Below are 12,605 nucleotides of genomic sequence, written 5' to 3'. Positions count from 1 at the left end.
CCGCAGGCCTGACTCGGGCCGCATCCGAACAACGCAGCTCACAGGTTACGAACCAGGGAGGGGTCCCAAGCGGAGGCCCTCTGAGGTCAGGGGCATGACAAGAGTTCCCTTCCCTCTACGTGGCCCCCGGGGAAGACCCTTCCTCCTCAGGGGGCTGACACAATTTGGTAAGGATGACAACCTACCTTTAAATATGCTTTACCGTAAGAGTCCATGTTAAAGGGCCTGTGGAAAGAGAAGCCAGGGTGGGGGGTAGTGACAGTGCCTCTTTTCCATAGCACCGCTCATTAATTCAGACTTGGCATAACTAGAGAGGTGAAATTCTAGCCAATCTCAGAACTGCTGGTGTAACAGTTTCAATAAACAGGTAAGATTGATGCTCTGGCTCAGGTGAGATTGGGGATCAGACGTGGTTTTGGTTTAATTATCCTTTATATCAGATTAAAGGAAACAGTGAATATAAATCACTTAGAAAAGTTCCTGAAACTTGTTAACTTTTAGCCCTGACCCATGCGTTTTGGCCATTCTTAAAGATCTTTACTTCCACCCCAGCTCTGTATGCTGGGTCTGGCATGTAGCTGCCACTCAACGTGAGACTTCAATCTGCTAAGTCTCTGCCCCCCCCGAGTCACGAGGCCAGTTACATCCACTCCCTCCACTGAGGAGAGAGCAAAGCGCTTAGGCGACAAGGTTTGGCGAGTTGAAAAAAGCTACTACATAGTAGAGTGGATTAGCACATTCGCAAACCTTGGGGACATGTTAGCGGCACTTCCACGTGGGGAGAGATGCTCTCTCAAATCCGCCTCACGTCTACGGAGACCCTACTCTGTTTATGATCTTTTGGCACAGAACTGAGGTCATTCCCACAGAACCTACGGGAGAACAAAGCACAAGCAAACCAGCCATCATGTTTGACCGTCTCCAGTCCTGGGAGCTTGGTGTACACGCGTGAAGGTGTCGCCTGTGCTGGGGGCTCCAGCCGGGAATCCTACTCAAGGACCATATGGGAAGCAAAGGCGACCAACCCAAGTGGAAGTGAAGAGGACAGGATGGGAAAAACATTTTTATTTTCCCAAGTCTTCAGGCAACCTCACCCAGTGGAGGTCGCATGCGGTTGAGTGGGAAGCCGAGAAAAACACGAGTCTTGAAAAGTTTTGAGCCTGCTAGTTCTTCAGTGTCTGGCAGGCCGGGAGCCCACGGACAGTCGGGAAGGAAGCTGAGAGGGCCGCATGGCCAGCGATCACACGATCTTCACAGTCTTGAGCATATCTGACAGGACATACGTGTCATCCCAACCCCGCCCTGGCTTCCTCAGGGTCTGCTCCAACACCTGGGCCATTTCCAACAGCTCTGGCGTGGCACGTGTCTGCTCGGGGTGCAGCTGACAGAACAGGATCTCGTTCACTTCCCCCTCAATTCGCCGGACATAGAGAAGGGGGAACACCGCCTTGAGCCCCCCCAGTACTGAGTCCTTTAGCCCCAAGTCTCGGCACACGAGGTTAAGGATAAAGACACCTGTAGGATGGGAAGGAAAGAGTCAGAACGACCACAGATCAGGTGACATGGCGGAGACGAGGTTAAGCTCTAAGGACAAGGTCACTTCCTGCCCCAGGGAGGTTGGTGGACTAAGAACCACACCGACAGCAGCAGTGGGTTTGCAGAGCACACACAAAGGTGGAGACAGAAAAGCAGGGCAAACAATAAACCATGAGGAAACTTCAGCCTAATTTCTTGCTCTTCTGTGCTGCTAAGAAATGGTTTTACCATTCTCCATGCCTCAGTTTCCCAAAGAATTGCTTTGGGAAAGAAGTAATTAATAACTCCAAGAAAGAGTGGGCCAACACCTCAGGGATGGCGTCTTCTTGACAGACACCGTCCACTATTTATTAGCCAGTGAGACAGCCAAGGTTATCTTGACCTGTGACAATTAAGGTCGTAAATCAGCTCTGTTCACCACAGCACCTTTCACTGAATCAAAACATCCGGGAGGGCGGAAACATGTGGACTAAGGACCTGGGTGGGAGCCCCAGTCGTTACCTCGTGTCACTTTGGCAAGTCTCTTTACCTCCATTTCCCCATCTGAAAACGGGTGCTATGAGGATGGAATAACATCCTGCCTCGTCCAGGGCACATGGGGAGAATTCAGCTGACAACCAGCGTCACCATGCTGGCGGGAATGCGAATGACTGCAGCCACTTTATAAAACTATGTGGCAGCATCTCGAACACTGAACATACGCGTCATCCACGATCCAGCAATTACAACCCTGCGTCTGTGCCCAAGAGACCTGCAAATGTTTCACCAAAAGGCACCTGCTGGACTGCCAATGACAGCAGTACTTATGACAGCTCCAAACAGGAAACAGCCAACGACCAGGCCGGAATGGAGAAACCGACCGTGCTACGGTCACGCCGTGATGCTACACAGCAATGAAAGGAACGGAAACGTAACACTATAGAAGGATCTTACAGACATGGTGCTGGGCGCAAGAAAACGGAAACTTAAACACTACATTCTGTATGATTCCATGGAGAGAAAGAAGACGAACGGGCAAACGGAGCTGTGCTGAGAGAAGCTAGGACAGTGGTTCTCCTGGAGAGGAGCGAGTTCCCCGCAGGAGGAGGTAAGCAGGGGACTTCGGGGGAGCCGGCACCGCTCGGTGTTCGGTGCTGGCAATGGCAATTCGGTGCTGGCAGCTTACGGAACTCGACCGACAGACACATTTACGATAGTGCATTTTTCATTGAAGAGAGAAATATTTTACAGGACCCATCCACCTCCCTCCCAACCCGTTGTTCTCCATACCTTCGGGATTCAAGATGCTTTTGACCTTCTGCAGGAAGGGCTGGTCCACAAACGCTGGGGGTGGACAACTCATTCCGAGTGTTGGGTCCTTACTGTCTACATCAAACATGACCACGTCGTAGTGAGGCCGTGCTGGGAAGAGAAGCAAACGAGGTGTTGTCTTTGCCGGCTAAAATGAGGCCGCCTGCATTCCCACGTCACCGCTCTCCCGTGACCTGTGGTGCGCATGGGTGGCTGAGCCAGAAGGGCAGCATGCAGGGTGAGGCGGGCCTGCTCAGGACACTGACGCCGGGAGTCTAAACACAAAGGCTCCAGGGAGCGCTCGCGGGACATGAACTGGGCACAAGTCATTAGAACATGGAACTGAATTCCAGAGCAGCAGGGCTACCAGAATTCCCACCGAGTGGCGTCTGCCTCAGGGCTCCTCAGCCGCGGCACTACTGACGTTTGGGGTCAGACACTTCACTGCCCTCAGTGGCTGTCCTGTGCACTGGGCAGGCTTACTAGCATCCTGGTCTCTACCCACCGGATGCCAGAAGCAGCCCTACCCAATGGTGACGACAACTAAAAACATGTCTGTGGACACGGCCACGTGTCCCTGAGGTTTTACCAATCGACATGAAGGCAGTTCTGCTCTGTTTCTGGTTTCAGCTTCAGCTGAAAGATTTAGAAAATGCACCCTCCCACACACATCCCCACGTTTCTTCCTTTTCTTCACCCACCTACAGACTTCAGGTTTCCAGGGGTGGTGAGGAGGTAGCAAGGTTACAGGGTCCGAAGAGAAGCCCACTGGTCTGTGAGTGCCATCCGCACAGGAAACGCTCTCTTTTAGTTGTTGCTATACCCCAACCCCTACCACAGAGCTGAACATATGGTTGGCACTCTGTATTGACTGAATAAACTTGTCAAAAAATACAGAGGTGAAAGACTAACATGATACTGAGGCCGCCCTCTTAGGCATGAATGCTAGAGGCCCTTGCAGGCCTGAAAAGCTTGGCTCAATCTTCCCTGACACCCGTCCAGGTCCTCCCAGGACAGTACCTGCTCCTCCCGCCAGGTTGGTAATATAGTCCAGGCCATCTGCAATGTGGACCTTCATCCGGTTGCTCTGGGAAAAGCCAAACCACTGTGTGGCCACTTCCAACATGGAGGGGTCGATCTCCACAGCGTCGATGCAGGACTTTGGGAAATGATCGTGGACAAAGAGGGGGAGGCTGCCCCCTCCCAGGCCTACGACCAACAATGCCAGGGGAGTCTCTGCAAAAAAGGAACAAAGCATCATTTACCACCTGCTCACCGGAAAGTTTCGTACCAGCCTTGAGAGGGCAAGAGAGGGAGTCAGATGTTTGGCTCTACCCAAGGAATACAAGATAGAGGGACCTGGTCTCTCGGTCTCATCCCAGAAATTTAGGAGTTAATGTCACATCTGAAAACCCTGGCCTGACTCCCCTTCCTTTACCAGATTCAGAAGATGAGCCAGTGTGTTGTTATTCTGGCCCCTTAAAGCTCCCAAAGCTGCTATTCATCACAAGTCCCCACCATCAGCACTGTCAGATCCCCTCGAAGAAACAGGAGGGACAACGGCCAGCATCTGGTCCATAACCAGTGTAGATGCCATGCCCTCTGCCCCGCTTTCCGCTCACAGGCCACAATGGCCCTCACACACATCAACCAGGCCAGGGCAATCGGTCCGAGTTCCAGAAATCACAGGAAAACAACAGCCCCAGTCCTGGGCCTAAGCACACAGAGACCACAGCCACCAGGGAAGGTGGAGGGAAGACAAGAAACAGGACAGACTCACCGAAAGGAGATAGACCCTGATGATTAAATGTAAGAACCGAGCCTCTAGGGGCACGTATCCACACCACGATGGGCCAAAAGTACAGGGCAGACACACTGGGGGACTTGGGGGGAAGAGTTACAGGCGCAGGCAGACGCCTGAGCGTTTTCACCACCGTGGTCAGATCCAAACCTGTCACTAGTGATAAGGCTATGGTTGCACTATCTGTAATAGGGACTTTTTCCAAAACTAGAAATTCAAGATAGAATTGCATCTGGTGCTCAAACGATGCATTAATGAAAAGCCAGAAGTTCTCCTAGAGGGCAAAGGCATTTCTCCAGACACATGATTTCTAAATGTTCCATCTGGTTACATGGGTATATACATAAGCAAAAATTCACCAAGCTGAACACCTAAAGAGCTGTGTACTTGATATTATCTCATGGAATGTATTTTATACCTTCATGTTCAAAATAAATGAGAAGAAAACAATTTAGACAATGTAGCCATTTCAAGATTACAATCTGAGTTTGAGGAAAAAGTGATCTGGATGTTCATTAATTTAGGACACGTTTGGAAATATGAGAGGTGAATGCACATGCTTCGGTCTGCCTGTAATCACTGTTCTCAAACTGCGAGGCAGCGGCTTTGATCACGTCTGTGATCTCATGCTCCCTACTGTGCGGGGCAGTGATGTTGATCACGTCTGTGATCTCTCATGCTCCCTACTGTGCGGGGCAGTGATGTTGATCACATCTGTGATCTCTCATGCTCCCTACTGTGCGGGGCAGTGATGTTGATCACATCTGTGATCTCTCATGCTCCCTACTGTGCGGGGCAGTGATGTTGATCACGTCTGTGATCTCTCATGCTCCCTACTGTGCGGGGCAGTGATGTTGATCACGTCTGTGATCTCTCATGCTCCCCACTGTGTGGGGCAGTGGCGTCTTCCTCACCTAGGAGCAGCTCCGGGTTTTTCAGCAAGGCCAGGCCGGCGACCATGGCTTTGTGGTGTTCACAGCACAGGTAGCTCTTATCAATGGACTGCCCTGGGGCTGCAGGGAGGTCCTCTGGAGTATCAGCGGGCCGCTGCTTTTTCCTGTCCTTTTTCCGTTTCTTCTGGGCTAAGTGAGACAGAGGGAGACGGATGAAGTCCTGTGCTTAGTACACCGCATACCAGCGCACGTACTGCGGCTGGCTTCACCCTGCTCAAGAACCCAACTGGTAAAAATGCAGGAATTGTGTGACGTGGAGACATGTTGGTAGCTTGAAACCTGGCCTCAGTGGCCATTTTTATGCCACAGCAATCGCAAACAGTACATATTGAGGCTTCCTTTCCCCAAAGAGATGGTTGTTAAACATTTAACACACACCACTGGATATCAGAGAGTAGGAAAAGGAAAGGGACAAAGACACACCCAAAACCCTGGGAAAACTCAGCCTCTCTGCAGAGAAACATCAGGCCACTAACAAGAGAAAAGCTTATTCATAAACTTATAGGAAAGAAGGGCTTCTAGTTACTAATTACATCCTCTGTGCCAGTTACTGTCCGAGGACTTTTACTCTTTGAGCTCCTCTAACAGCCCTATAGTTCCAATGATTGGCGGACGGAAAGCCTGAGCATCTGCAGTTAATAACCAGGTGCAGAATCAGTAGGCAGTGGTGCAGCCAGGATTGGAACGTGGACCTGCCTGCGCCTAGTGCCACGCAGACAGTAGAAGCGCACAGAGGACAGCTTCCCTGTCCTCCATCGCAGGAAGTTTCATGGAACAGCGCTGACTACATGACCTGAGGCACCCACCACTCCAAAACCGCCTGAAACGGGTGCCAGTGGGTAGCTCTGAGGCGTCGGGCAGGGCGCGCCTGCATCGTCCATGTTTCAGGCTCAGCTCACGAGAGCTGCTGAATGAACACCTAGACGCCTATGGGGCAACTTGTAAAACAGGCGGCCGTGACATCAGAGGCACTAAAGCAATGATCACCTTTACTCAGCAAACCGCCCCCTTATCTTTCCACAACCAGGCTTTGCTCAAGAACGGAACACACACCTGCATGTGGCTGATGGCTGCTCACGCCCTAAGAGCCCGGAAGGTAAGGGGACAACCCAGGGCCCTGTGCCTCTGGGCACAGGTACCTGCATCTCAGTCCAGCACCCAGGGCCTCCCGACCACCCCAGACAGAGAGTCCACGCCCTGGCCCCTGGGCCCCACCGCCATGCCCGACACCGCACCTCTGTGAGACACGTCCTTCAGCAGCCGGGCTTCCGACTGCACCACGTTCCTGTTGCTGAGAAAGATCAGTCGCCGGAAGTACCGCTTGTCATCACCCTGCACGTCCTCCACGACGTAGTCGCCACTCAGAGGGCTGCGGTCTTGGTGCTGAACAGTCCGGACCCCGATGTCCCCCCCCACAGACAGGAAGGGCACCTGGAGGGACAGCAGAGATGGGCTCGAGACAGCGGCTCGAGTAAGAACAGGGGAAACCAAAGCCCTTCCCTTGTGTGTGGAGGAGGAATCCCCACCCCAGGGTCTGGGCGGCGACAACTCCTAAGACTTGCCATTCTTTTATAGTACTCCTCAGGGCCTGTGAGGAAACCCCAAAAGGTTTAATTCCCCTTTGGGAAAACCAGCGGAGCCCCCAAACTGCTAGTGAAATGCAGCTGTTTTCCCCAAGAAAAATAGGAGTTTCTCAACTGTAGTCCTTAAAAGAACTCTCAACAGTCCAAGACAATTACAGCCCGGGGGACCCCGCGGGCAGGAAATATAGGGATGAGAGAAGGAATCCGAACAGGGATAACAAAATCCAGGGGAAAGCAACCCTCCGAGTGTGCAGACACTTCTCCCTTCCCTCAGTTCCTCTCATCTTTTTACCGCATTACTCTACACAATAGGACAAACCGAGAAAACCAGGTTTCCCCCCACACGTTTCCATGTGCCTCCCGCATCTTTACATCTATTTCTTTTGAAAGACCTCGGTGAGTATTTCATAACCACCAGGGACTCGTGACTTGCAGAGAGGGTCACTGGTGAGACGTCACCATGGACCTGCACACAGCAGCGGGATCCCTCTGACGGACACCAACCCCAGGAAGCAGCAAACACACATTCATCTGTAAGCACAGGTCTGCCCTGGGGGCAGAACCCCAGGCTGGAAGGCTAGGAACGTGGGAATCTCTTCTTGTTTTCAGATCTGTTACTAAAGCACCAAGCCTCCAGGTACCTTGGCTTTCCCCTCTAATAGGAAGGATAAAGTCCTTCCTATAAATGCAGTACAATCACCTGTCAATTACCCTGCCTTGTGACCTGGATGACACAAGACTGATGGTGCCAACTAAGAAGACCGTGTCACCGTTTTGACAAAAACGTTCAGTTTCCTTCCCAGTAAAACACCAGAGCAGCAACGCTCATATCCTGAAAATCACGCTCAGTCGGCTCAGCTATCCCTTTCGCACCCTTTCGCACGCTACCCTCAGACACTGATGGTTCCAAAAAGCAAAATGGCCAAGGAAGTCCTGTGCAAAAGTGGGGAACTAGACACCCAGTCTCAGCGACTGGCAGTATGAAGAGCTGGAGCCTGCAGGGCAGACAGCGTCTCCTCCAGGCCGTCTCTGTGGAGTCCGAGAGGCCCCAGACAGAGACGCTCTGTGGGTCCCAATAAGGGCAACCACTTGCCTTCCTCTCACTTCCTGGGGCAAAGGAACGTGATTGCTGCCCACTTAGCTCGCAGTTGCAGGCACGCCACCCAGAACGGACCAGGGTCACACCCAGCTCCTTCCAAGGCACCCTCTGCCTTCCCAGCTGCTAGTACGACTTCTCCAGACACCTGTGAATGCTGCTGCCAGAGCTCTTACCTGCTGCTGGGCGGGCATCCCGGCCGGGGCCAGCTCCATGACTCTGGCCGACAGCTCGGCCTGGATGCTGTCCATGCCGTCGTACTGCTGACCTCGGTGAAGCGCCACGGTGATCAGCCTCCTGAAGCCAGCGCTCAACGCCAGCTGCTTCCGGCCGTCTTCCATGCCAAAGAGCCACTCAGTCTCCCGACCCTGGGGGACTGCAAACAGGCACTTGGTGACAGAGGGTCCCAGGGAGAGTGTTCGAGCCCACAGCCAGTACGAGCCACACGGCAGAGAGCCAGGCCCTGTCCCGCCCTTCCAACTGAGGGGCTGTCGATGCACGAGGGCCCAAGGTGCAGAGCAAAGCAGCCAGAGGGCACGAGGGGGCGGAGGAGTGGGAGCCTGTGGGCAAGGGATGGAGGCTGCACCTGGCGCAAGGAAACGAGCAGTAGCGCTCAAGCTCATCACGCGCCAGGCAGTGTTCCAAGCCGTTTACAAACGGAAACGAATCGAATCCTCCCAGGAGCCCGGGATGCACGTAGCATCGTTATTCCCACCGCATAAACGAGGAGATTGAGACACAGAAGTTACATTATTTGCCCAAGTTCACACAGCTAATAAGTGGCAACCTGGGCCTCCAAACCAGGCAGCCCCGCCCAGACTCCACGCTGAGCCTAGCGCACTATCCGTCCTGACAGGTGGGCAGTCGGGATTACGGAACCCTCGGGAAAATGGCCCAGTCATCAAATGACGAGCATGACCATATCGACACCGCCTAGTCGTCTAACATTTTCTACTTCTGAAAGCATTCCCTCATTGTCTCTCTTTTGATTATTAAGGTCAATCTGGTATGATGCACCCCTTTCGATCACGATGCTTACATTTGTAAAGCACTTGTCACATGCCAGGCACCGTCCTAAGAGCACTGACACTTCTCACAACTACCCAAGGTAGTTACGCTCTCGCTTTATAGATGACGAAACTGAAGCACAAAAAGAAAAGTAACGTGTCCAACGTCACACCACCAGGAAGTGACTGGGACAGGACTGGAACCCAAACGGTCTGGTTCCAGCGCTCGCATTTGTAGTCATTACTCTGTACTGTCTCCCCACACTCAGCAGAGAAGCACAGCCACTTCCCCGGGTCTGGCAGCTGCATCCACTGCTTCCATTACTCCTCCACGTTACAAAGTAACTAACATCTCTACAATGTGTGACGTCCCTCATTTGATCTGTTACTTCTCTCTTCTCCCTACCGCCCCCTTTCTCCCACTTCATCAAGCCTTTGCAATGGAAGATGAGAACAAATAAGCTCCAAATCGAAGCAGGTAGCTGGAGAGCTGCTCCTGTCCCTTCCTCGCGCCTTGGCTAGTCTAACCAAAGTACCGCCCCCTGCAAGATAAAACCAGCCAAGGCATACCCATCCACCAAAGCCCCACCCCAGCCCCTCCAGAGAAGAGAGGGACCAATGCCAACTCACTGATGAAAATGGCAAAATGATTGTCCCGCGATGGTTTCACATTGGGGCTGTCCACCACGTGGAGGGTGTAGCGTGGCTCCCCCGTGTCCCCACTGCACAAGTCCAGGGACAGACTCCCCAGCCCAGCCTTGCGGGACAGCTGGCTGCACAGCCAGGCATACTGCTGCCGCTCCCGCACCGCCTCAGCCAGCCGCTCGGCACTCTCCAGCCGCACAGGCTTGCCCTGTTCCTGAGCGCACAGCTCAAAGATCTGAAGGGCAGAGCCAGGGATTGGCCTGAACTTGGTCATGATGAAGGCAAAGACAGGCAGGGGGAACCGAAGCTCTGCTTCCAACACCTGGTCCTGGCTGTTGGCCACCTGGTGCACCCTCACCATCCACCCCTCCCGAGAGAAGTGACCCACTGCTTTCTTCAGGACGTGAGCCTGAGCCAGGGAGATGCAGAGGTAGCGACCGCCCACCTGCAGGACACGGCCAACCTCAGCCAGCATCCTGTCCACCTGCTGCAGGGTCTTCTCCTCCTCGTCTGTCAGGACAGCATCCAGGGTGCCCTTGTCCAGCACCACCTGGAACGAGGCATCGGGAAACTCCATCTGGGTCATGTCCATCTTCAAGAAGCTCATCTGGGGCCGGCGGCTGGCATTGCGTTCCTTCATCTGCTTGATGACGACCTCACTGATGTCGATGTTGACTATATCCTGATAGCCCACGTCATACAGCTGCTCACTTAGCTCTGAGTTACCGCACCCAATCACCAGCACCTGGGGGGAAACCAACACGATGGCAGTGACCGTGACAAAGGAATGAGCTCCCCGTGCTTCGAGGAATCTAGTCTCGCTTTGGCTGTTGCATGTTTTCAAAAGGGGAAGATGCTACTATCACAGGACACAGCGCCATTACAGAGTTGAGTCTAGGACCCACTGTGGAACACCACTGGTTAGAGGACTCACTCGTGAAAACGACACTCAGCAACAACGTAAGTTATGTGAAACTAGCTTTCTATATTGCAGAAACAAATCACGGTTGTTCTTTTTCTCTGAACCAAACCTAATTAACTCAAGAAAACTGATGGGAAGTCAGAATCCAAATGCACTAGTTACAGTTGAAATCTGCTATTTGTTTTCCTGTTGAAAGCCTAGTTCTGGCATAATCCTGCTCCACTCATACTTTTGGCTCATCCTCCTGATATTATATTTTTCTGAAGCCAAACGTAAACACAGGTTGTTGCATCCCTCTCTGTGGTGTAATCTCCCATCAACCCTTTAAAATTCTGTCCTAATATCACAATCTCTGGAAAAGCATGGTACAATGAGAAGTGCAGACGCTTTGGAGCTAGATGGGCCTCAATTTAAATTCCTATGTGACTACTTACTACATGTGTGATCTTGGGCAAGAAACTGACTCTTAGAGCCTCAGTTTCCTCATCTGTAGAATGCAGGTACCACCACTCACCTCACAGTTTGTTATGCAAATGCAACTACTGAACGAACACACACACACACACACACACACACACACACACAGAGCACCAGGCTTGGCAGGTAAAGCTTCCTTCAGCAATGTTAGCTTTCTACTCTTCTTCCTTCCTGCCCTACCTCCACTACAACCCCCGTCAAGCCTTCTACCATCGCACTTATCACATGTCCCTTCTGGAATGTGCCCAGTATTTACATCTTACTGCTGTTACAACTTCAGGGCGGCCCAGACACAACTATGTGATAACAGAGTCACGTATCAGTAAAGCCACAGCTGCTGCCTGCCTCACAGCGATGCACAGTGACAGAAACGCACACTTTCCTTCTCTCGGAGTCGTTACCTAGGTTGGATTAACTAAAGACGTCAGTCTTCCAGTCGGGCTATTAACAGAAGGATGAGCGGGGGCTGGAGGTCTGTTATCTGAAAATCTTTAGGATATACTTAGCTGCCTTTTAGCCTGAATCCTGAAATTATGGGCCGAATTAGAGGCCCCAGGCCTGCCACTGTCTACTCTGTGCAGGATTACTTGGTAGGCAGTTCCCACTCCTCGCCACACACACAGGGCCGTCAGGCGCGCTTACCTTTTCCCGGGGCTTGATGTATTTGTGCAGCACCCCGCACAGTTCCAGGTAAGTTCCATACCACTCGAAAGCTTTCTTCCCTCGCTGCTGGAAGAACTTCTCCCAGTAGTCAACGGAGCCAAAGTCCTTGGAGCTCTTTGGTAAGAGATTCATATTCTCCCTGCGTCTTCAAGACTGTCCTACGCCCTGGGAGGCACCAACGGAGGGGCTGCCCCGCCCGCGGGCTCCAGGACACTGCAGCGGGAATTCTTCCTACGGACAAGCAGCCACATTGACTTATCCCCCACTCAAAACACAAAGGAATGACCCTTATACGCCAACCGCACGCGGGAGACACTGAACCTATCACACGCTCACCTCCTCCCCCTCACCCACCGCCCGCCTCACGTGCTGAGTCTCTCACTTTCTCAGAGCTCGGGTTCGGAACCCGCAATCATATCCGGGTGCGAGGCTTCCCGATTGGTCGGCCGCTCAGACCATCCCAGCATCTCATTGGCCACTGCCTTTCGTTCCTCACACCTCATTGGCTGCGACGCGCTCGCCTCACGCCGGCTTTCCTGCAGGCGCGGAGCGTTTACGTCAGACGGAAGGGGGTGGGCCCCAGGGGTCGGGGCGGAAATGGCCTGGAGCCTGGACCGTAGGCCCAGATCAGC

The 12,605-nt window shown here is 52.8% G+C and overlaps 1 protein-coding gene across 2 annotated transcripts; it reads right to left on the bottom strand.

The window, feature by feature from the left end:
- Positions 1-225: 225 nt before the first annotated feature.
- METTL13 (methyltransferase 13, eEF1A lysine and N-terminal methyltransferase) lies at positions 226-12,494 on the bottom strand. Of its 2 annotated transcripts, none has more exons than XM_033092398.1 (9): positions 12,356-12,494; positions 11,953-12,204; positions 9,897-10,656; positions 8,436-8,635; positions 6,816-7,011; positions 5,542-5,709; positions 3,847-4,062; positions 2,806-2,937; positions 226-1,515 (listed from the first exon to the last, which is right to left on the bottom strand). In XM_033092398.1, the coding sequence occupies exons 2-9, from the start codon at positions 12,103-12,105 to the stop codon at positions 1,241-1,243; spliced, it is 2,100 nt and encodes a 699-aa protein (XP_032948289.1). In that variant the 5' UTR covers positions 12,106-12,204; positions 12,356-12,494; the 3' UTR covers positions 226-1,240. The 2 variants fall into 2 exon arrangements, with proteins under 2 accessions (XP_032948289.1, XP_032948290.1); XM_033092399.1 differs by lacking the exon at positions 12,356-12,494 and having other exon boundaries at positions 9,897-10,146; positions 10,357-10,656; positions 11,953-12,349.
- Positions 12,495-12,605: the final 111 nt, after the last annotated feature.

This window comes from Rhinolophus ferrumequinum, chromosome 22, assembly GCF_004115265.2.
Source record: "Rhinolophus ferrumequinum isolate MPI-CBG mRhiFer1 chromosome 22, mRhiFer1_v1.p, whole genome shotgun sequence".
NCBI classification, from domain to species: Eukaryota; Metazoa; Chordata; class Mammalia; order Chiroptera; family Rhinolophidae; genus Rhinolophus; species Rhinolophus ferrumequinum.
This window is presented reverse-complemented; position numbering and strand designations above follow the sequence as displayed.

Bases quoted from the DNA above. Each gene is read 5' to 3' on its own strand.
- METTL13 (XM_033092398.1), bottom strand. From the start codon at position 12,105: ATGAATCTCTTACCAAAGAGCTCCAAGGACTTTGGCTCCGTTGACTAC. The intron at 4,063-5,541 runs GTGAGGAAGACG...CCTTTTTTGCAG, and splicing joins AAACCCGGAGCTGCTCCTAG to AGACTCCCCTGGCATTGTTG. The intron at 1,516-2,805 runs GTATGGAGAACA...CCCATCCTACAG, and splicing joins AAGCATCTTGAATCCCGAAG to GTGTCTTTATCCTTAACCTC.